This window comes from Acipenser ruthenus, chromosome 3 (assembly GCF_902713425.1).
Source record: "Acipenser ruthenus chromosome 3, fAciRut3.2 maternal haplotype, whole genome shotgun sequence".
Lineage (NCBI taxonomy): Eukaryota > Metazoa > Chordata > Actinopteri > Acipenseriformes > Acipenseridae > Acipenser > Acipenser ruthenus.
In genome coordinates, this window is record NC_081191.1 from 87,501,365 (window position 1) to 87,525,240 (window position 23,876).

General features: G+C 43.5%; 1 protein-coding gene across 2 annotated transcripts in view; it reads left to right on the top strand.

Annotated features, from left to right (window-relative positions):
* Positions 1 to 23,876, top strand: part of LOC117435568 (rho GTPase-activating protein 39-like) — a 121,169-nt gene that overhangs the window by 61,090 nt on the left and 36,203 nt on the right. For both annotated transcript variants that reach the window (XM_034058864.3, XM_034058865.3), the window contains exons 2-4: positions 1,095 to 1,526; positions 14,933 to 16,322; positions 21,154 to 21,715. In XM_034058864.3, the coding sequence (XP_033914755.3) occupies positions 1,095 to 1,526; positions 14,933 to 16,322; positions 21,154 to 21,715 (2,384 nt within the window). The remainder of the gene's footprint in view (positions 1 to 1,094; positions 1,527 to 14,932; positions 16,323 to 21,153; positions 21,716 to 23,876) is intronic.

Below are 23,876 nucleotides of genomic sequence, written 5' to 3' on the forward strand. Positions count from 1 at the left end.
TTATTGAGAAATCAAACCATTTACCATGGTAACTTTGCATTTTTCCAATGCTTTCCCCCATGGTATAGTAATACTAAGCATTTACCATAGTTTACCATAGTTTACCATGTTACAGTATTTCATTTGCTTCGCCATCCATTGATAATACTGTTAAAAAAAAGTGTAGACTGAAAGCATTCATGTTTAACATTGCCGTGGGTGATCTCAATACCTTATTCCCATAAAATCCACAGCCCATAGTATGTATTACTGTATTGCTGCTCCACGATTATTAGCCTTCTACTGCATACTTTCATCTGGAGATACTTACAACATTTTTGTATTCTTGAGAAGCAACACTTTTCATAAAACAAAATCCTGCCAGATTCAACTTGTATTTCATGTTTAAGGCGTCCGCTCAAACTCTGAAAGTCAATACTTTCTGACAAAGGCGGCTTCTTGGCTGGTATTATTTATGGGTCATTAATAAAACAGATTATCTACTAGACCTTTTCCAATTCAGTGCACTTGTCTTGCTTCTTGGAGTGTTTAAACACTGCCTCAGTGTAATACTGTAGTATAATGTGTAATGGTATAATTTTTTTTTTTACTTTATAAAGTGCTACAATAAGAATGCTTTTGCCTGGTTAAATTCCCAGCTCCCAGATACTGTAACTGTCAGTTTGTGTGTGGATCAGTGTGTATGTGTGTGTGTGTGTGTGTGTGTGTTTGTGTGTGTGTTTGTGTGTGTGTGAGGGTGGGGCTCTTTTATAGTGTCAAAAATATCCCCACAAGGTAAGAAAATCTAAAACTTATCTTAAGAGGATAGTATATACCTCCTCCCTGAATTGCTTAAACATGTACCTAGACTGTTAGCGTTTGTCTGTTTGTTTGTGTGTGTCAGTCTGTCTGTCTGTCTGTGTGTGTATGTTTGTCAGTCTTTCTGTGTGAGTCAGTCTGCGACAGTGTGTCTGTGTCGGTGTCTGTGTGAGAGTGTGTCTGTGTCTGCGTGTGTCTGTGTGTCAGTCTCTCTGTGTTGGTGTCTGTGTGTGTCAGTGTAAGTGGGGTGTACAGTCCAGCACTCTAACCAACCTGCCCTCTCTCCTCCCCTGCAGGCTTGAATGGGTGGAGATCATCGAGCCTCGAACCCGAGAGCGGATGTACGCCAACCTGCTGACGGGGGAGTGCGTGTGGGACCCTCCCCTGGGGGTGCGGATCAAGCGCACCAGCGACAACCAGTGGTGGGAGCTGTTTGACCCCAACACCTCGCGCTTCTATTACTACAATGCCTCCACGCAGCGCACCGTGTGGCACCGGCCCCAGAATTGCGACATCATCCCCCTGGCCAAGCTGCAGACACTCAAGCAGAACACAGACTCAGCACGTGCCTCCGCGGAGAACAGCCCGGGCCGGAACAGCAACGTGAGCCGCGAGGGCAGCACCTCCTCCTCCCTGGAGCAGGAGCTGGAGGGGAAGGCGCTGCCCCAGGCACAGGCACAGACTCTGCAGCAGCAGCAGCATACGTTGGGCAGAGACGAGCCTGACAGGTGAGGGCAGAAGGAACAGTGGTAGTTATGTGGTCACTGTGATTTTTAGCCTTTTTGTGTGGCATTTAGTCCTTTATACCAGACGAAGTGTGGGCAAAGTTGTCCCTTCTAGTAGTCTTTGGTACCAGCTCTGTCCCACATTGTTTAATTGAATCAATTAAACCTCATTCCAGACCTTAAGTACTGGTAGTTATTATTATTATTATTATTATTATTATTATTATTATTATTATTATTATTATTATTATTATTATTATTATTATTATTATTTATTTCTTAGCAGACGCCCTTATCCAGGGTGACTTACAGTTGTAAACAAAAAATACATTTCAAGAATCACAGTACAAGTAGTAATACAATTAAGTGCAAGATAAAATACAATGACTTCAGTTCTAGTAAGTACAAGAATATATATTACAAAATACGTATCAATATTGGAGCAGATAACAGTGTCAGTGATAGTTACATCAGGATACGATTAAATCCAAAATACTACAGACTGAATAACACTTGTGGCAGAATACAGTACAGTACTCTGTAAAGTACAGGATTAAATGCAGTAAAATAGGGAGCAGATAAGTACAAGTAAAGCGCATTTAAGGAAGAGTGATAAAGTGTCCAGAGGGAAAAGAGGAGTTCTACAGGTGCTGTCTGAAGAGGTGAGTCTTGAGGAGGCGGCGGAAGGTGGTCAGGGACTGGGCAGTCCTGACATCTGTGGGAAGGTCATTCCACCACTGCGGGTCGAGGGTGGAGAAGGAGCGGGCTCTGGAGGCAGGGGAGCGTAGAGGAGGTAGAGCCAGTCTTCTAGTGCAGGAGGAACGGAGAGATCGAGTGGGGGTGTAGGGAGAGATGAGGGTCTGGAGGTAGCTGGGTGCAGTCTGGTCAAGACATCTGTAGGCGAGTACAAGAGTCTTGAACTGGATGCGAGCGGTGATCGGGAGCCAGTGGAGTTGCGTGGGAGAAGTGAGGTAGAGAGAACACCAGGCAAGCAGCGGAGTTCTGGATGAGCTGGAGCGGACGGGTGGCGGACGCAGGGAGGCCAGCCAGGAGGGAGTTGCAGTAGTCTAGAAGGGAGAGTACCAGGGCCTGGACAAGGAGCTGGGTGGCGTAGTTGGTGAGGAAGGGTCGGATTCTTCGTATGTTGCTCAGGAAGAATCGGCAAGTGGGTGCCAGAGTGGAGATGTGCTTGGAATACGAGAGGCAGGGGTCCAGGGTGACTCCGAGGTTCTTAGCTGAGGAGGAGGGAGAGAGTGTGGTAGTTATTTCATTTTAACTGTGACAGTGGACCTGGAGTGGAACAGGATGAGGCTTTCTCATTTCATAACACATTATGTAGTTGTTGCTAGTAACATACTTTTCATGCAAATTGTAATTGTAATTTATTTTTTATAACTTTTGAACTTGGGGTTTGGCCAACTTGGTCCAGTTTCCTGTTTATTTTATTTTTTATTTTTTTTATTTTTTTCCAGAATTTGACTATCAAAGAAATATTATGCAGAGAAGTGACGATTGGAATAAGTAACACACATTCCACTGCACATAAGAGTGTTTCTCTCCCTTCTTTTAATAGGGAATTTGATGTGGTGCCACCAGGTTTATTTTACTCCATATGCCCCAGCACTAAAAACAACCCTTCAAAGAGTTGTTGAGGATGGGATGGAGGGTGTAGAGATTTGAGAACAGGTTATAGTACTGATTCCAGAAATGAATAACTGGATGAATACTGTTCAGCGCCACTCTGCATTATTCTTAGCACTTTCGCCAAAGCCAATGAATAATAATGACAGCGGATTATTACTCCCATGTACAGTGTCTGGTTCTTTATGTGTGTCATAGTTAGGCTTGCTCCTTTTCAGTATTTATTTTTCAGGGGCTCACAAAATACCAACAATAAAGCACTCACTTTCCAGAGTAAAATGCAGTATATGACTGGGGTTCTTCATTTGAACACCATGAAACCAGTTAATTAACCAAGAGGTTTCACCACTTTCAGTTTATGAGTCGTTTCTGACCAGCTGAAGACATATCGTGATTGAGTGGGGCCGAGGTATTCAAAGTCAACCACAGGAAAGAGTCAGGTATGATTGACAACCGTTTCATTTGCTGTGATTTTCCTCAGCTTGGATATACCCACCCCGGATGCATTTGTTTAGCTGCCAGTCAGAAGCAAAAAAAAAAACTGAAAATCATCACATTGAGTAGAAAAGCCCCTGCAAGCAATTTCACAAGGAACAGGTTTCATGATGTTTCAATAAAGAATCCAAGTCGACTCAAATAAATACTTCACTCTAAAAGGTGAGTGTTTGATTGCAGTGTTTTGCAAGGCCCTGAAAAAAAACGCTGAAAAGGAGCAAGTCTAGTTACTGTATAGTGCAGGTGTGTTTAATCCCTGAACCAGCATTCTCTCTCCAGTCGCTCTGTGCTTCTAGAAGGGGAGACCTGTCAGAAAGTCATTTTGCATGTGTCACACTCTTGATCTCCAGTAAGGTTATTAATGTAATAGCATTATCTTTCCATTGCTGTCCACCGAGCACTGAAGTGGATTGAGAAGAGCAGTGCTAATGTGCAGAGAGAGGGGGGGGGGGGGTGTGTGGACATGTAGTATACACAGCACGTAACCCATGTTGGGGCAGCAACAAGCAGAATACCCTTTTCTGACTCCCTCCGTGACAGTAAATAACCCTGCAGTGACTGGACCCCTCTAAAAAGCTCTGAAAGGAAGGGATCGCTTGTAGCAACTCTGACAGCGCTAGCTGCCCGAAGCCATTACTTCAGAGCGCCGTTGCAGAGGTGTGGGTCCTAAGGCTGCCGTGTCGGCCCTTTTGGGGAGTTTGAGGGCAGGAATTGCTCTATCCCTCTGTCATTGTGACCCTTTCCTCTGTCATGCTGGCCCTATCCTCTGTCTCTCTGGCCCTATCCCCTCTGTCTCTCTGGCCCTATCCCCCCCTGTCTCTCTGACACTATCGCCCCTGTCTCTCTGAACCTATCCCCTCTGTCTCTCTGGCCCTATCCCCCCTGTCTCTCTGACACTATCGCCCCTGTCTCTCTGACCCTATCCCCTCTGTCTCTCTGGCCCTATCCCCTCCTGTCTCTCTGACACTATCGCCCCTGTCTCTCTGACCCTATCCCCTCTGTCTCTCTGGCCCTATCCCCCCTGTCTCTCTGGCTCTATCCCCCCCTGTCTCTCTGGTCCCATTCCCCTGTCACATTGACCTGGCTGTAACTAGCTTCCTAGTTTAGTCAACCAGCGTGACCCTTATAAAAGTTTACCACAGTATTTTTGCAATTTTACCATGCTTTCCCCATGGTTACCATGGTTTGCCATATTCTTTCATATGATTTACTGTAGCGCACTATTCTTTACAATGCTTGCCTATGCTTTACCATGCTTTCAGTGTGCTTTATTATACTCTGCTGTGCTTGTACTATGGGAAACTTTTATAAGGGGATCGTTCTAGTGCCCCAGGAGTTGTACCCCAATAGTACAACTTGGATTAGCAGGACCCTGTATCTAATAGGAATGTAGTTGTGCAGCTGGGCTAATCTGGGGGAAATGAATAACCAGGACGAATTGAAAGCCCTTTTGGTGCTTGTGGCAGACGGAAGCCCTGCCGGTGTAAATAGGGTGTGGGGGTATTTTCTATTTAAGTTTGGCAGGGATGATGTTAATTCCATCCCTGCCAAATACATGTGTGGAATGTGGCTGGGTCTTGATTGAATAATTTATCATCAATCCCAGCCCCATGGTATAAAAAAGGGAGCTGAATCCTATGTTCAGCAGAAGAGAGTTCATTGAAGGTGAATGCCCAGCCTGAACAGTGGGAGTTAGCAAAGAGGGAAGTTTTGATTTGTGTTTGTTTGAACCGTTTATTTTGGCCATTGTGCCTGTGTTTCTTTGTGTTTTGTACTGTTTGTTAATAAAAGTGTGCATTCATGCTTAAAACTGCAGCTTTCTCTCTGGGTCTGCTTTCCTGTCACTGACCAGCCGTGACCACAACGCTACCCTGCTACGGTGCTTCATATACAGTTCAGTAGATAGGCTGGGTGCTTGAGTGCAGTGATTGCACATTATGCAGTGATTTCCCAGCACAATGAACCAGCCGCATGCTGGCTGGCTGAATGTTATCCTCTCTAAACTCAGGTGGGATTAGCTGGATCCTGCTTTATATTCAATTAGTGTTCTCTCTCTGGTTACAGAGTAGCACTTTGTATAAACAGCTATTTGTGCACCTGGTACTTGATGTGCTTGTTATTACACTCTGTACTGGAGCACAGTTTCAGTTTAGACCCTGCACCATGTACAGTAGCTACAGTGCAATTACCCTGGAGCCCAAGGTAGTATGATTTAATACAGAGAAAGAAAGACAGCCAAGGTAAACATGTGCTGTGGTTTCAGTTCCTCATCCCCTATTACATGAAATTAACCCCTTAATATGCTACATGTCTGTAGATTCATCTCTATAGACTTCAAAACAAGTGCCAACTGGAGCAACATGAATTAGCAACACCCATGGAATGTAAACCAGGGATCATTGGGATCACTTACCAAAAAACAGGAAAATTACATTCAAGTTTATAATAACTTTTAATGCCCACGTGACTTATGTAATGACTAAGTAATGTACAGAAATTTAAAACAGTTCAGTTCCCAAGCTGTTGAAATGTCAACCTGCCTTCCTTCTGCATAAGGCACCACCCATGTCGGGCCCACAATGTCGTCACCTTGTGGCACAGTTAATTATTGTTGCCTAGTTTCACTGGTCTCTTAGGTGGAGCAGCATCCAGGGCATACACTGACTGATTGGTTAAAAAAAAATAAAACAATAACATCCTTGATAGCCCAGAATGCTTATCTGTAGCACGACTGTTGTTTGTCACAATAAATAGAACAGATGTGCTTGCTCAATGGCAGTTGATTTCTGCTGGACAGGTTGGTCAGTGCGCAGAGGGCCGAGCCACTCAAACAAACTCTCGCTGTCGAGTCATGCGCTCAGCTCGTAACGCTCTTACATTGTGGCCATGCAGTGCAGTTGATACAAGATGGTGAAGCCTACAGTAGGGTTGGTATATTATTGATTATTAGCTAAAAATGACCATGATAATTGTGACTTTATCCTTAGTTACTGTAGTAGTTCTTTCTCTCTCTATTTCTTTTTTTGTCTGCTTTTTGGAAAACGTTTGGAGAACTCTAAAGAACTAGCATCCCTACTGTGTGTTACTGTAAGTGTAAGTAAACAGGGCATTTGAAAAGTACATTAGTTCAATCCCAGCTCTAATGTGGAAGAGAATGCAGGCATGGCTTTATATTAAAAAGAGGAAAGCAAAAAGAGAAGAATGTGTTTCAGAGAAGTAACTACTAACTAGGTAGAAAGTTGCAATTAAGTGGTATTAAAACCTGATTTAAGATTAATGTGATTGTCATGTTAATGCCAGTAATCAATCAATAATTAATAGTGTCACTGTCCTCTAATGCTAGAATTGGGCTCAATGTGTCTGCTTATTTTTCATAAACAAAGAAAACCAGATGGTAGATTTCAGGTACTACACTCAAAGGATGGTGGCTCCTCCCTTATAAAAGTTTACCCTAGTAAATGTTCAGTTTCCCCCCCATGCTTTCCTCATGGTTATGCTGTGCATTTATCCATAGTTCCTGGCTACTATGCAATCGTAGCGTTGTACAACCTTTTTTTTTGAGAGACAGAGAAATAGAGATAGAGGGAGGGCACAATACTTCCTGTACACACAAACAACTTGCAGTTTTGGATGAATGTGATGTGATTAGTCAGTGTTTTTTTTTAATGCACCTAAAACTCATTTTTTTACAGTCTGCAGCTGAAAGACTTGGGAACACTCTGGTCCAATATTAACATTTTCAACCTAATACAGACGAAAATACAAGATTAGCTGACCTAATAAATGTAATATGATGTACAGTATAGCAGTCACTGCTACGATACAACCATCTGATATTTCTTTATTATGTGGCCCGTATTGCATGGAAATGACATCACAATTCTGACGTTTTGCTCTAAATTCCACAACACATAACATTCCCCTTGCTACTCTCTGTGTGGTGCAGTGTCTCCTGCCCTCTGTCCTCAGTCTTTCTCCACTTTTTTCCAACTGTGTGTCCTCTGGTCTTGGCTCCTGCGCTGCACCTGAAGTTCGGGTTAATCAACTCCTGTTAAAGACTTCAGTCAAGTCCCCCCCCGATTATTCTTTTGTTATAGGCTAAATAAAATCAGTACGTCATCCAGTCTTCATAGCTCATTCAGTTGGACTCTCTCCAACAACACAATGTCCTTTTGCTAATGTGGTGACCAGAACTACCACTGTATTCTCAGTGCAGTCTCACCAGTACGTTTTACAAGCACCTCATCTCGTCTAAAAGATTTGTCACTGAAGAGCTTCCAGACATCCTAAACTACAACAGAATTAAAAGAGGTTTTGTGTTGGTCTCGCCCAGCCCCCCCAGCTCCTCTGCCAGACCAGACCATTATTTTAAATAGCCATTTTCGGTAAGAATCATAAACCATGATCCTCTGTAATCTGAGTTTTATGGCAGGCAAATTGAATTCCTAGAGACCCAGAATAAGGATGCAGGAGACTGCTGTGTGAGGATGCTGTTTACTGTGTCAGGGTAAGAACTTCACACTAGCCGTGCTGCACGCAGTCCTGAACTCTCCATGTTTAGGTATATTATTGAAATGATCCGGAGCCAGGAGTCTGAGCAGGATTAGAAATTCATGCTAGCCTTGCTGCACACAGTCCTGGGTTTCAGATTTAGGTATATAACCAGGTACCAGCAATCAGGCTGCTGAATCTGAACTGCTCACACTTCTCATCAAAGCATGTCTCACCTGAGTCTGTAGGTTTAACTATTAGGAGGAGTTCATGCAGATCATGTAATTAAAGACACTACAAAATGTTATCGCAAAAGTCTACCAGAAGCCATAATAATAGTACAGTATATGGAAAACTACAAAGTGGCATGTAATTCAATAAGTTAACATGACATTATTCAGCAGGTTTCATTCCACGTTATGAAGCCAAATTTGTTAATTCTATAGGGTGATGCAAAAGTTGTGGTCATAGCTGTAGTTGTTAAAGTTGTATGTGAAAGGACGTCATTTAAACCTCTGCAGGAAAAGAGAGAAAGAGTGTTTGCTTGTCTTGTTTATGTAAATGTAGTTCGTTTTCCAGTGAGCTGTATTGTGGTTTACATGCGCTTTGCTGCAGCACGTTGATGCTGCTAATGAAAATCGACTTGCATTAACCTCTGCCATATGTTCCGTTGAGGCAATTGCCTATTTTATTTTCTCAAGGGTTATCTCCTAGAAAGATTGCAGCTCATTAGGATTGGTACTCGTTGCGTAGACACTGTGTATGTGTGTGTTGGGGGAGGTGGAGGGGTTGATATTTAAATTGCTTTGATCAGTCTGATGTGTAAATGTATATTTTCGTTCATTTGAAGATATTTTTTACATGATAGATCTGCATTGGTTTATTTTATGCAAGTTGTCGAATTAAACAGAAACACGAGAAATCTCCCAGAAGAATGGGTTTTTTACTGTTTTTACTACAATACTTAGGGGTGTAACAATCCAAATGATCATTTAATGACAATCATTTAAAGACAACCATTAAATGAGATAGGGAGAGTATGTATTCTTTATATGGTTGAATCCACTCACTCACTAGTCTAGTAAAAATGTTTGTGACTGGTGAATAAGTGACTGGACTCTTGATCCTTAGGATTTCTCAGCACTGTCTCCCTCAAACTAACCTACCAATATACCAATATATCTGTAAACGCAACTTTTCGAAGGTAAATCTATATAATAAATATAATATTCTGTGTTAGGAGAGTTGGGATGCTTTATATTGCTATAGAACAACTGTAACAGCCTAGTGCTAGTGGGAGGAGACTCAGTGACCGCAGTAGCTAACTACTGTACATCGAGAGGAGGAGAAAACACAGGCGGACCTACGAGTCCTGTCTATGCTTGTGTAAGCCCTTCATCTGCTAATGTCTCATATCCTGTTTAGGTCAATGGGTTTTTCTGGTAATGTTTGAGATATTGACTTCATGCTTGGTACACCGCTGTATCCTGTGATTCTCTAGGTCAAGGTCGATGGTGAATATCGTGTCAGTAAAAGCTGCCTTCACTAGAGAGTCAAATCTCAGACACCATTTGAGGTAGTGACTTCATATTTACAGTGTCATGAGGGACAAGTTGGTCAATGCAGCCAGTCTGCCATGCCCCTTGTGAAGTCACAGAGCTCCTTCTGCTTTTTCGTGATTGTTACTGAATAGTTGCACGCAACTCTCACACAGCTTATACAGGTCAAATGGATCACATGGCATGTCACTTGACTCGCACAATTTGCATACATTACAGACTAGGGGATTTTCTAGAAATGTGCTTACATTTCTTAATATTTTGGCAAGTCTACAAACAGTATGTCTGTGAATGCAAGTTGCCCCCTTGAAATATTTTCCAATTGCATTCATTCATAAATTAAAATAATTCCGCCTTTTAGGATGAAAAGGCTGCATTATTTACTAAACAGAGATGTGGGCAGACATGGTATGAATCATGTGTCCAAAGAGCCTTTTGTGTAAATACTCTGTTTTCAGGGTCTGTTCCACTCTACTGAGATAGAGGCAGGTTGTTTGACTCGCTGCTGGTATGAAATATGGGTTTAATAGTTTCGCTGTTATCCATGGCTGTGGATGCAATCAGGTAGGACACCAAATTAACCACATGGGCTTTCGTGGATGTGCTTTATCTATTGGATGGCCAATCCAAATGTGTACGGTCAGACGGATATTGTTTAGCGGGATCGGTACAGAGTGGCCATCTACTAGTTTATATGTTAATATGCTGTGTTCTGGCTGTCTTGCATTGTTATAAGCGATGCTGTATTGTTATAAGCTATGCCATATTGTGCAGTTTTAGTGAAGCTGGTTTGTTATAATAAGAGACACTCTGCACACTTTAATACTTTTTTTAAATTAAGATTTTACTATTAAACATAAAGTGCTGCTTGTTTCATAAACTTTGAACTGTTGTATGCTGTACACTGGATGATAAGTTGTACTGGAGTTTTGACAAATCCTTGACTTTTATTGGTTGATTTCTCATATGTGATTTATAATAATAAAAAGAAACACTGTAGGGTCTAATTAGATTTATATATATATATATATATATATATATATATATATATATATATATATATATATATATATATATATATATATAAACAGCTTTTAACAAACTGAAATGGATATGGGACTGTGTTTTACAATACGACATTGAACAGTAGTTTTTTTTGACTGATTGTACTGTAGCTGGTGCTGTTGTTCTCTTGTTCTGCTGCCTTGTCTTGTTCTGTTGTTGCAGACTCTGTGTTTCTAGACGTTTTTCCCCTACATCTAGATCTGGTTACTTGGCAGTGCTTTTAGGAATTGACTCTGGATCTTTGGGTAGCCTTTCAAGCGTGTACCTGCCGGGGGGGCTTCAGATCATAGAGATCAGTCAAGGTGCTTCAAAATCAATGCGTGAAGCTGTAATTCACTAGGGGGGAAATTATTAATCACAAGCAGGCTTATACCTGGACTCATAGCCCCATATCAGGTATGGCTGGTTTATATACTGTAGGATCTGCCGGTACAAGGCTATTGGAGAACTGTAAGGGGAAATCTCTGCTTTTTCTGTTCTGGGAGTCTAGGGAGAACACTGACAACTTGGCAAAAGTACCCCTAATAGTGATGAGATGAATCTGAGATGAGTTTAATATACTTAGAGATATGTGAAAAACTAGTGCTCACACATACCTGGCAGATTAAATATTATTATTATTATTATTATTATTATTATTATTATTATTATTATTATTATTATTATTATTTTTAATTAGTCGTTTATCCAAAGCGACTTACAGAGACTTGGGGGTGAACTATGCATCAACAACTGCTGCTGCAGAGTCACTTACAATAGGACCTCATCTGAAGGACGGAGCATAAGGAGGTTAAGTGACTTGCTCGGGGTCACACGCAGTGAGTCGGTGGCTGAACTGGGAACTTTCTGACATCAGGCCCTTTTCTTTAACCACTAGCCCACCAAACCTACCGAATTTGTATTAAATCAAGAGTTTACCAGAAGATAGCCAAATGCAATCTGAAACGCCTATACTGTAGGACAAAAACATACAATAGGCTAAGTGTCTTGTACTTTTTAAAGAACCTGTTGAGCCGGATACATTCCAAGTAGGCGGTGTGTGGTTTTAACACCTAAGTGATACTGGACGTGTGAGTTTGAGCTGCCCTGTCTCTGCCCTAGCCATGGGGTTGCTGGCAATAGTTTAAACGTTTCAATGTTTTCCAAGTGTTTTAAACATTTACAGTGATTCCTAAAACTAGCAGAACTGTGAATATCAAATATACAGTAGAGGTTAGCTTAGGCGTTTATACAGTAGGACTTTTGCAGTGTAAAGTTATTTATGCATTACTTATTCAAAATATTTTCCAAATACACATACTGTTGTAATGAATTGGCATCTCAGCACATTCATTTGAATAGAAAGGCACGGGCAGGACGTGAAGTGCAAACCATAGGGTTCAAAGTTGAACAATTTACCATTCAACTTAAGATCAAGCTCTGTAGTCAAGAGGCAAGTACATGTCTTATGCTGTTGTCACAATTATTAACTTATCAGGCGCTAGGAGGAGATCCATTACACTGTGCGCATGTAGTCTCGTCCACTTTAATGGAGAGTTTCTCACAGTAGCTTTTAATTGGTTACAAAGAATCTGAATATGTTAAAATGTAAACGTTTAGGAAATAAAACAGAACGCAACATCCCTACAATGGCGTGCGTAGCAGCTGTTTCCTGCAGTTTCACACAGTCTAGCAGTTCTCTTCTGACAACCTCAGCATGTTATCCTAAAGAGTACTGTATCCTCTCTGGTTTCTCTCACTCTTGACTCGTTTCCATGCTCTGTGCTGCAGTGCTCTGGCAGTCTCTGAGGGGCCAGCCCTGGGGTTGCCTGTCTGTAAAAAGAGATTGCTTTGCAGGAGGAGCCCGACAGCACTTCTCAGTGTCAGGAAACCTCACAAGGGACCAGGGAGATCAGTGCAGCGCTGCAGTGAAAGGAAGAGGTGTGTACTACTGCATAGCTCTGGGTAGAGACAGGGATGTGTGAAAGGTACTGTAGTGGGTGTGGGTGTGGGTAGCTCAGTGGTCAGTGCTGGGCTGCAGTGTGGAAGATAATGGGTTAGAGTGCTGGTCTGCAGTGTGGTAGGCAGCAGGTTTGAGTAGCTCGGGGGTCAGAGAAAGCACTGGGTTGCAGTTGTGAAGGCAGTAGTTTGAGTAGCTCAGTGGTTACAGTTTTACAACTCCATGCTCTGAGAAAATGATGAGCTCTGACAAAGTGAACGTGACAGTGACAGTCCTATTCCTAATTCTCTGGAGTGACATCACAGTGTGCCTGGCCCTTTCCTCACTGTACAATTCAGTGCTGACGGAGCAGACAGCAGCAGTCGGAGCATTGCAACCAAAACGCACAGCAGTGATGGGTTCACAATCTTAGATAACAAACCAAACTAGTGTGTTGGCTCTGAAGACTTTGAAATGCAGTATTCCTGATTCAAGGTTAAGCTGTCTTGACCGGGGAGGTTTTTTCTGCCTTGGTTAATAAGGGGGTCATGCTGTTGCTCACAAATCGATCCTGTGCCAGCAAGAGAGAAAAAGAAAGAGAGAGTGCAATTGATTGAAATCTGTCAGCCAAGTAATTTATTTATAATGTTGCATGAAAAAAAAAGAAAGTGTTCATTTTGTTGTGAATTTCCAGTTGACAGAAAATCTGGGTCTGGAATACTCTGATAGAATACAAACCCAGCAGATTACCAGTAGCTGGGGGCAGTGCTCTGATTCTCTCTCTCTCTCTCTCTCTCTCTCTCTCTCTCTCTCTCTCTCTCTCTCTCCTCTCTCTCTCTCTCGTATACTCTTGTTCTGGTCTGAAGGACACTGCAGGAGTCTGTTTGCCAGCGTGGAGGCTGGGTTGGAGAGGTGGGACTGGAGCACAAGTAGACTCCCCACAGCACTGTCTTATACTTTCTTTCCAAACCAGCATCAGCTTTCTTTTCTCTTGCATGAAACTGCTAACTATTTAACCCATCTTGTGTAAATAAAATAAACAGTCACACTTCCCTATACATTCTAGACACGTGTAAGGCTGTCACATTTACACATTTTACACAAATAACAGTCATTGTGATTGTGCTGTCCGGGAAAGCAAAGCTAACATTGCAATGTTACATGCTTATGCTCTGCATTGCTCAATAGTGCTCAGTATTTAGTAACCAACAGATACAGGGATGGTGATAAGACTCCTATTGCATTGTTTAATCCAATCCTACAGCCTCCCCTTGAATGTCCCCATTGTGGTTAGAGTGCGGGGCTGCAGTACTGTATACAGGTGTACTCCAGTTATAACAGACTCCAAGGGACAATGGAAATCAGTAAAGTACGTTGTAAACACAATTCGAAATGCTGTATGTAACTGCGGACATAAGTACCTTAAATATTTAGTTTCTGTAGACATGTCATAAATGTTAAAAAATGTTTGTTGTCCCTGTCAAATAAATACATAAATACCGGTAAATATCAACAATATAAGAAAGCTTAACTGCCAAAGAATGGGAGTTTATTATTTATACAAAACACCCCCCTGTGGGATGTACAATGTAATAAGTAGGACCATTTTACAAATTTATATTTTTGCTAAATGTAATTAAAATTGTATACGTTATATGTTTGAAACTGTACAACGACTGTGCCAACAAAAACATAGAAGAATAAAAGTAAACAGCAACTGTTTTCCTGCCTGACGTCACAAATGCCACCGTGACAGTCATTTACTGGTCCGGATGTACGTTATTTGCTCAAAATATCCACTGTGGAGCAGGAAAACTGTACGTATTAAACGGTACTGTATGTATTAAACACAAACGACCTGCCTGTGGAACAGGACAACTGTACATATTAAACGGTATATACGTTGTAAGAGAGTCAGTTTTAACCAGAGTAATTCCCCATTAAAACTCATGTTTGGCAGGGACATGCCTCCTCAATACGTTGTAAACAGAATTCTGTTCTAACAGGATCTGTTAAGTGGAGTGCACCTGTATAAGGTGCTGGGCTGCTATATGTAAGGCAGTGGGTTTGAGGAGATCAGAGGTTGGAGTGCTGGGCTGCTATCTGGAAGGCAGTGGGTTTGAGGAGCTCAGTGGTTAGAGTGCTGGGTTGCAGTGTGGAAGGGTGGGTTTGAGTAGCTTAGTTATGTTTCGTTATGTTTTTTACCAAATGTGTTTTTCATGTCACCTCCTCTCCAACAGGACTTCTCCTTTCCGCTGGAACACAGGCACCAAAGAGCGAATGTTAATTAAGGTGACGGACCGTGAACCCAGCTTCCTGGCTCACCAGGGCAACGGCTACGAGGGTCCTGTGGGAGGAGGGGGCGGCACGCGGTCTCGGCGCTCCTCTGGAAACCAGCCCACACCTCCTGAGCCGGACAACTGCTCTGTCTTCTACCCTGAGCGCCGTCAGTCCCCTTTCCTGAAGCGGGTCGAGCTCGGGGGCGCCCCTATGATAGGTCGAGGGGACCCCTTCCAGCACCGCCTGGCCTCAGGCGACTCCCAGCCTCCCTCCCCCCGCTACGGCTATGAGCCCCCGCTCTACGAAGAGCCCCCCTCCGAATACCAGCCCCCCATCTACGAGGAGCCCCCCACAGACATGCACTGCGAGGCGTCCCACTACGGCAAGGCCTGCTCTCCGCCGCAAAAATCCCCTGGCCGTAAGCCCCAGCTGCCCCTCTTTCACTCCCCGAAGCAGGGCTCCCACTCCCCCTACCAACAGCTGGTGCTCACCAAGCAGAAGTGCCCAGAGAAGTCCCTGAGCCTGGAGTACAGCCCAGCCGGCAAGGAGTACGTCAAGCAGCTGGTCTATGTGGAGCAGTCCGGCTCCAGCCCGCGCTTCAAAACAGCTGACCGGCTGCACCGCTACCAGCCGTCCAACACCATCGCCGGCTACGGGACCTCCTACACCCTGCAGCACAGCCAGTCCCTCATCAGGGACCCCCGCACGACTGACCGCAACAACAGCAACCCGGGGGACCCCTGTGAGCTGCGACACCTGCTCTACGATGACTCCATGTCCTGGTCCAGCCAACAGGACACCCTCTCATCCACAGGGGGCTTCTCTCCGGGCAGCCGCAAGCGCAAGAGCCGCAAGCCCTCTCTGCCCCAGGAGGTGCTGGCTCACTGCGGGGAGAGCGTGGGGGAGTGTGAGCCTGCAGGGGAAGGCACCATGGACAGGCAACAGCAGCAGCAGCAGGGGGGAGGGGTGTCGGCCGCAGAGTCACCAAGGTCTGGTTACCCCGAATCCTACCTGACCCAGGGCAGGCTGGCCTGGGAAGCCCAGCAGATGCACCAGCTACGGCAGCGCAGTAGCTGGGACGCGGCCCAGCAGCAGGGGGCCCTGCAGAGCCAGCTGCAGCAGGGCGTCGGGGCCAAGGACGGGTACGAGAGCGATGGTGCCGTGCCCCACCCCCTGCCCGGCCCAGTGGTCAGAGCTTTCAGTGAGGACGAGGCGCTGGCGCAGCAGGATGGCCGGCACTGGAAAAGGAGCACCTTTGAAAGGCTGGGCTTCCCACAGGTCCTGCTGGAGAAGAGCGTCTCTGTGCAGACCAACCTGGCCTCTCCGGAGCCATTCCTGCACCCCTCCCAGGTAAGTCCACACAGCCTGACCCACCCAGCACTGCAGTGAGCATGCAGGTGTCCCTTCTACATTGCATTCCTTTCTGTGTTGGTGATCTTGGTTTTAATGTGCGATACTTAAACCTCCTACACACACACAGCCTAAATGTGGTTGCGACCTTCACCTTTTGCTCTTAATAAGTACACACACAGTTCGGTTGTAAAAGGTAGCGACAACTGTACTTGTTAATCCTGTTCGGAATAAGTAGCGAGTTCTGTTATTAATTCATTAAAACTGTACTAAAACAACCGCTATAGGTGCTCATGGATTTCTGCACAAGTAATGATGTCATCATTTGTATCAGACATTTCCGTGTGATATGGCTAAAAAAAAATATAGGTGCCTGATGAGCCAAGTTGATTTTGTAATATTGATGAATAGTAAATTCATAACAATGGTAAGCAGGGCATACATATAATATACTTTTTTATTTAATCAAAGTACAGTTGTATAATATTTTGTTGTAAGAAAAAAAAATGCGAAAAATGTATTTTTGGTTTTGCAACTTAAATAAAACAATATGGGACAATTCGTATACCCAAACGCTGCAGTGCGACCACAACTCGTTTTTCCACCGATACCTAACGTCTCATCTGTGTTTTGGCACTCCAGGAAATGTCTCAGTAAATCACAAAGACGCATATACGACTCCTTAGACATTTTTAATCCAGACATTTGGAGACCACTCAAGTCCTTCTCAGCAGCCTTCTGGTCAGAAGATCGCCCAAATGTTTCGATCTATCATCATGGTACTGCAGATCGTCATCACTGTATTTAACAGAGCGGAAAAGCTAAATGGCGTCTCAGCTGGCTTTTCAGAAAAGAGCATAGCTGTGCTTGATGAGCTCTCGATCGATTACGTACAATACTTTCTTCCAAAAGCATAAACAAAAACACAGCCTCCATGTTGCCGCCACACAAACCTAACGAATGTTGGGTAATGCTGGTCCGAGTTCAGTGGTTTGTTTAAACAGGGAGTGCACTCAGTTCAGTAATGAAAGGCGTGTGTACGACAAACAACCACAGCGAGTGCAGTTTGTTAATACGGTTGTCACGCCAACCGCAGTGTGTGTGTACGAGGCCTTAGTGATGTACAATACAATAGTTATAATGTGTTATAATATTAGTACATATTAACTTATTATAAATCATGTTATAATTAAAAGAACACAATACAAAATTAATGCCTTTATCCATACCTTTAGAATGATTCTCAGGTAGTCTACCGTGCAGGAGACACATTTATGGCATAAAAAACAGTACATACTGGATTATTATGAAATCTGGCTTCCATGGGAAATTACAGTGCAAAACTTTTATAAGGGTTGGGACCATCACAAGATCAATTTGTGCATGACAAGGCTGCTCTAATCTACAAGAACCTTTTAAGTTCTCTTAGAAATCCAGGTAATTTCTTCCCCTCCTGCACGGCTTTGTGTGTTGCTAATGCTGAATGGGAAAGAAACGAATTCACCGCAGGTCTCTGAACAAGGGAACTGGGCCACGGCTGCAATCACAGCACACAGTCTCCGGAGTCTCGCCCTGACTCTGATTTCTTTTCCTTGGTAAAGTAGATGCTTTCTTGAGCAGGTTCTGTCTCTGCACAGCTGAAGCAGTGAACTGGAACACTACAGGTATCTCCAGCAGTACAGCACCAGGCAGGGTAACTGGTACAACCCAGTAAGGTACAGTGCGTGCTGGGGAGCTGGAGAGTTCTCATTCTCGGCAGGCTACGACGCAAACCTTTATGGACTGGTGCAACAGTCTTGCTCTGGAGCTTAGTGGATAACAATATAAAAAAATACATAGTTAGACACTCACGATAGCCCTTCTGCACGCAGTTCTGGTTTTTAAACTCCCCTCAATGAAGTATGTTATTAAAATGTACTGCTAAATCTGAACTGATCTGACTTCTCATCACAGCTTGAATAAGTCTCACCAGTAGGTCTGTAGGTTTACTAATAGGAGTTGTTCATGTGGCTATAAGGAGGATTGGTGGTCCAAAGGTGGTTAAAGAAAGGGGCTTGTTACCAGAAGGTTGCTTGTTCAATCCCAGCTCAGTCACCGTGTAACAAATTTTTTTTTTTTTTGGTTCCTGGGTAGTAAGTGTTATTTCCTAATTGCTTATGCCTCAAAAGTATAGAAAATGGCTATTATTCCCCACAAACTTTGCTTTTGTGACCAGGACAGTGATATTTTGAAATTTACCTATTTTCCAGAACATTCCAGATAGATTCAGTGCTGAGTAAACTTGGAGTAACTTCTAGAACTTTCTAGAACTTTCCAGTAATATAAATAGTAGTATAAATACAGGGGCCTTAGTTCCAGCTGCCTAAGTGGATACATATCTGCATTTTTCTGAGATGGCATCAAGAGGCTGCAATGGTGGCATTCCTGATGGGTCTCCAAGGCGGTTTTACCAAGTTTCCCTGCTATCTTTGCCTTTGGGACAGCAGGGACACCAAGTCGCACTACCACAGGCGGGACTGGCCACAGTGGACCGAGTTCTCTGTGGGGAGGAACAACGTCAAGTGGGAGCCACTGGTGGACCCCCGGAAGGTGGTGATGCCACCACTGCACATCAAATTGGGCCTTATGAAACAATTTGTCAGAGCTCTAGATAAGGAGTCGGCAGCCTTCAAGTACCTTCAAGACTTCTTCCCTAAGCTGTCTGAGGCAAAGGTCAAAGCCGGTGTCTTCGTCGGACCACAGATAAAGAAGATCCTGGAGTGCAATGAATTCCCCAAGAAGCTCACTAGTAAGGAGAAAGCGGCTTGGAACAGCTTTGTCGCTGTGGTTCGGGGCTTCCTGGGCAATCACAAGGCCGAAAACTATGTGGAGCTGGTTGAGACTCTGGTGAAGAACTACGGCACAATGGGCTATAGGATGTCCCTCAAAGTCCATATCCTTGATGCTCATCTTGATAAATTCAAGGAGAACATGGGAGCGTACTCGGAGGAGCAAGGCAAGCGCTTCCACCAGGATATACTGGACTTTGAATGTCGCTACCAAAGACAGTATAACGAGAACATGATGGGAGACTACATTTGGGGGCTGATTCGTGAAAGTGATTTACAGTATAATCGTAAATCTCGAAAAACTACTCACTTCTAAATCTTTTGTAGTCATTTTTGTATTACTTTAGTATAAATACATGTTAATTTGGATTCATATGTTGTTTTTTTCTGACTTTATGTGAATGAAAAGACACAAATTCACCCGTTTTCTCATTGGAAATAGGTAAATTTCAAAATATCACTGTCCTGGTCACAAAAGCAAAGTTTGTGGGGAATAATAGCCATTTTCTATACTTTTGAGGCATAAGCAATTATGAAATAACACTTACTACCCAGGAACAAAAATTGTGTTACATAGTGTTATAAGTGACTCTGCAGCAGCAGTTGTGATCCCTAGTTCACCCCTTAGTCTCTGTAAGTCGCTTTGGATAAAAGCGTCTGTTATATGACTCATTAATAATAAAAAGAAAGTTTATTTAACATCATATTAAATAATGTACTTCATTGAAGGTAGTTCAGAAATCTTGTTAAAGTGTTAATGTCAAACCCTGGGAGTGCCAGGGGTCCTTTGATGTTAAATAATTAGCTGCATGGACAACTCCTATTAGTAAAAGTACAGGTGTGACTTATTCATGATGTGCCGAGAAGTGTGGTCAGTTCAGAGTGGGACTGTTCACATATTTGGCCATTTCAAGATACCTGACGAGACGTTCTAAAACGAAGGGCTAGTGCGATTTTCAAGCCCTAGAAAAAGAAATAATTTTACAATCAAACAAATTATTATCAACAAATACATCAGAATATGCCTGTAATAAACATGCTTCCTTAAAAATAAAAATAAAATAAAACAGAGTGGGGAAAAAGTGGTGGCACAGAGAAAATTGTTTCAGATCCCTCTCAAAACTAAATGGAATGACTCAGAGACGAGATGCTCTGAAGATGAACTCCATAGTGAGAGAAGGGTGGCTTTTTAGTCCTTGTATATTTAGCAAGGACTCTCCCTGCAACCGAATAACAGAAATTAGAGAAGAACTCTTTGATGGCTCACTGCTAAATTATTCTAAACACAGAGTCGTATTCACTCAGACCTCTTGTAACAGGTTTTATATGTGTGCTATTGACAGACTCATTGTCTTGTCTCATTAGAGCTAGGATATCCGCATGGTGCTTGTGTTCAATTGCACTGTGTGTGGGTGTGTATGCGTGTGCATGTTTAATGGGAAGAAAAAATGAGCAGGCAGCATCAGGAGTCATACTGGAGCTGCTTTCTTCTTAAAGTGAGAATATACTGGAAGAACATAAATATCTCGCCCTTTGTTAGCCCAATATTGGCCCCAGGGTGGAATGTAATTGCTTCATGAATTAACTCAGCATTTTAAGTGCTATTGCCTCACCTGCTGAACTCTTTGACTCGTGTTATTATTCTCCATGTGAAAATACATCGTAATGCCACAAGAGCAATAACCCTCCTCTTTCCCTGATTTCAATAGAGGTAGTAGCATGGACAGAAAGTTTAGCCATCCTGCCACTTTGTTTGCTAGTACATTATCACTCAATTATAAAATGGCAGGAATAGAGGGAGCAATCTCATTGGCTAACAAGTGTTGTAACCTGTTTCATACCTGCACGGCTTGGAACTTTGTCCTGAGAGAAAAAGGGGTTAAAGCATGGTCCCCCCCCTCGATTTTGTAAAATTGAAAGTTTATTTATTTAACCAGTATAGAACTCTAGAGAGGGTCCTGGCAAGAAAAGACAGCGAGAAATATCTTTCTCTCTCTCCGCAGTCAGAGGATCTGGGTGCCTGCGCTCAGTTCGAGTCCAGCAGGAATGCCCGCAACATGAATGCGAGCGCCAGCTGCGTGTTCCCGGAGTTCACGCTGCGCAAGCCCTCCTCGGAGACAGACATTGAGAACTGGGCATCCAAGCACTTCAACAAGCACACGCAGGGGCTGTTCCGCCGCAAGGTCTCCATCGCCAACATGCTGGCCTGGAGCAGTGAACCCATCAAGAAGCCCATGATCATGACCTCCGACCGGGGTGTCAAGAAGGAGGCTGTGGAGATCTTCAAGCTCATCCAGATGTACATGGGAGACCGGCGGGCGAAGACGGACCAGCTGAACGTGGCTCTAGAGATCGCCATCAAGGGCTGGAGCGTGCAGGGGCTCAGGGACGAGCTGTACATCCAGCTGTGCCGCCAGACCACAGAGAACTTCCGTTACGACAGCCTGTCGCGCGGCTGGGAGCTCATGGCCATCTGTCTGGCCTTCTTTCCACCCACGCCAAAGTTTCACTCCTACCTGGAGGGCTACATCTATCGGCACATGGACCCCCTGAACGACACTAAAGGTAAGGAGGGGTAGGCAGTGGGGGAAGGGGCTCTTCTGATCAACATTGAGACTAAAAGGAGTGTCATTCAGAATTAATTTATTAAGTGTATTTCTTTCTTCCTTTTTTTAATGTCTCTTTCCTTTATCCCCTTTTTTTCTGTGACTTTCTATCTATCTTGTCTCCTGCCTCACCTCAGTCTGGGTCTGGTTGCCGTTTGCTCTTTGCTTTCCCTCACACTGTGTGTTCCTGCTGCATTCTGGAACAGGTCCCCAGCCAAAGGGCCCAAGTTCCTGACTGCAGGGATACACTGGGTTGGTGGGGGGAGTGGGTTTGGGGTACTACAATGGGTAGAGCAGGAATACTCTCACACTCTGAAAAGACAGGCATGAATGGTGTTCCAGTGTGTACATGTGTGGGTATTGCACTGGAGTGGGAACCACTCAATGTGACACAGAGCCACAGCAAGAACCCATTAGACCATTGACTATTATGAGTTAAAATGTAATAAAGAAAATTGTGGGCTGTGTGTTTTTTTTTTTTTTTTGTGTAAATCAGACTGACTGGAGCAGTTCTTACTTTCTATTTCCTATGCTACACTAGCTGCTGAAGCCCCTTGTTAAGTAAAAAAGGCAGGTTTCTGAGGCTCGAGAACACTGTGTTTGCTGAGCACATGAATTGATAAGTATGAGCTGCCAATTAACTCACACCAGACGAGAGGTCGGCATGCTGCAGGAATTTCTTTAAGCGTGATTCGCATGGGACTAAAAACCAGGTGTCCTCAGAGCTGGTTAAAAGCAGAGGACGTCTAGTAACCTCCCAGACATGGATTAGTTTTCATCAAGGAATTCAGTAAATTCAAAATGAAATGCAATGTTGTGGTCAGAGCAGGTGCTTTTGTGCATGATTTGTAAACAATGAACCGGTGAAAATAACTAATTTAATTCTGCCTTCTTTTCCAAAGGCTAGAATAACCACAGCGCTTTGTGATGGTGGTCCACTATGAAAGGTGCTATATAAAAATAAAGATATTATTATTATTATTATTATTAGTGAGTGATATGTATTTCCATACATATCTTAAAATGCACCGTTAAAAGCATTCATTTTTTAAGAGTCGCCAATTATGTTTTGTATTTTCCCCGTCCCCAATTTGGTTCTGCCCAATCGTAGTGTTTTACTGAACTGTAGAATCTCAGTACAGATCGTATCAATTTTAATATTATATTATAGTTTATTGCGAAGGCTGGTATTGCTTTGAGGCGAATACCCTGGAAATGCTATATAAATTCTAACATAACACTGACATGGTCGATTCGCACAGGAGTAAAAAGACACAGGACATCTAAGTTTAAAATTTTACAGAAGGGTCCCTATGTCCTGTCAAATGGTCAGAGGACCTCTGAGAAAATGATCTGACTGTTCACACGGGATTAAATTGCACTGAAGTCGGTAAAATTCCAGCGCCACTTGTTTATGTGGGGATTTTTAGTCCTGTGCTTTCTAACGAGATGTGAAAATGCAGTAATTGTTTTGTTTCCTTGTTAATGCCAGGGAGTGTCTGATGTATGATTCATTGCAGTTCAAAGAAACAGAGAAGCACATGCCAGCATGCAGGGAGCGCACCCTCTCAACACTGATTTACCATGGGCAGCTCTTCAGATTGAATCCCATTCAAGACTTTTAATGGGTTTGAAAAGACTGCAATGGCTAGTCTTCAGTAGAAGTTTTCTTTTTTAAAATGAATGGACTGACTTGATCAATCAGGCCTTGTGTCATTACAGCTGCGGCAGGGTATGTCCAGAAGCTGTCTGGATACTGTGTGACTGGATGGAGAGGCACCGAGGTTCTGTCATAATCTGAACCCTGCCTACAGTAATACTGCATTGAGTTACATCTACTTCCACATGGACCCCCTATCTCAGCCCATCCATCTCTCTCTCTGTCTGTCTGTCTGCATCCCCTCACCTCCCAACTAATCCCTCTCTCTCTCTCTCTGTCTCTCTCTCGCTCTCCCTTCTGTCACCTGTCTCCTGTTCTCCCTCCTCTCTCCCTTCCTCTTCTCATCTCCCCCTCTCCCTCTGCCGGACAGATATTTTTTTTATGAAAGCAAAACTATACCTTAACTAACTAATGTTTAAAAACTATTCAAAGCACACTTGAATCCTAAAATGAACCTACG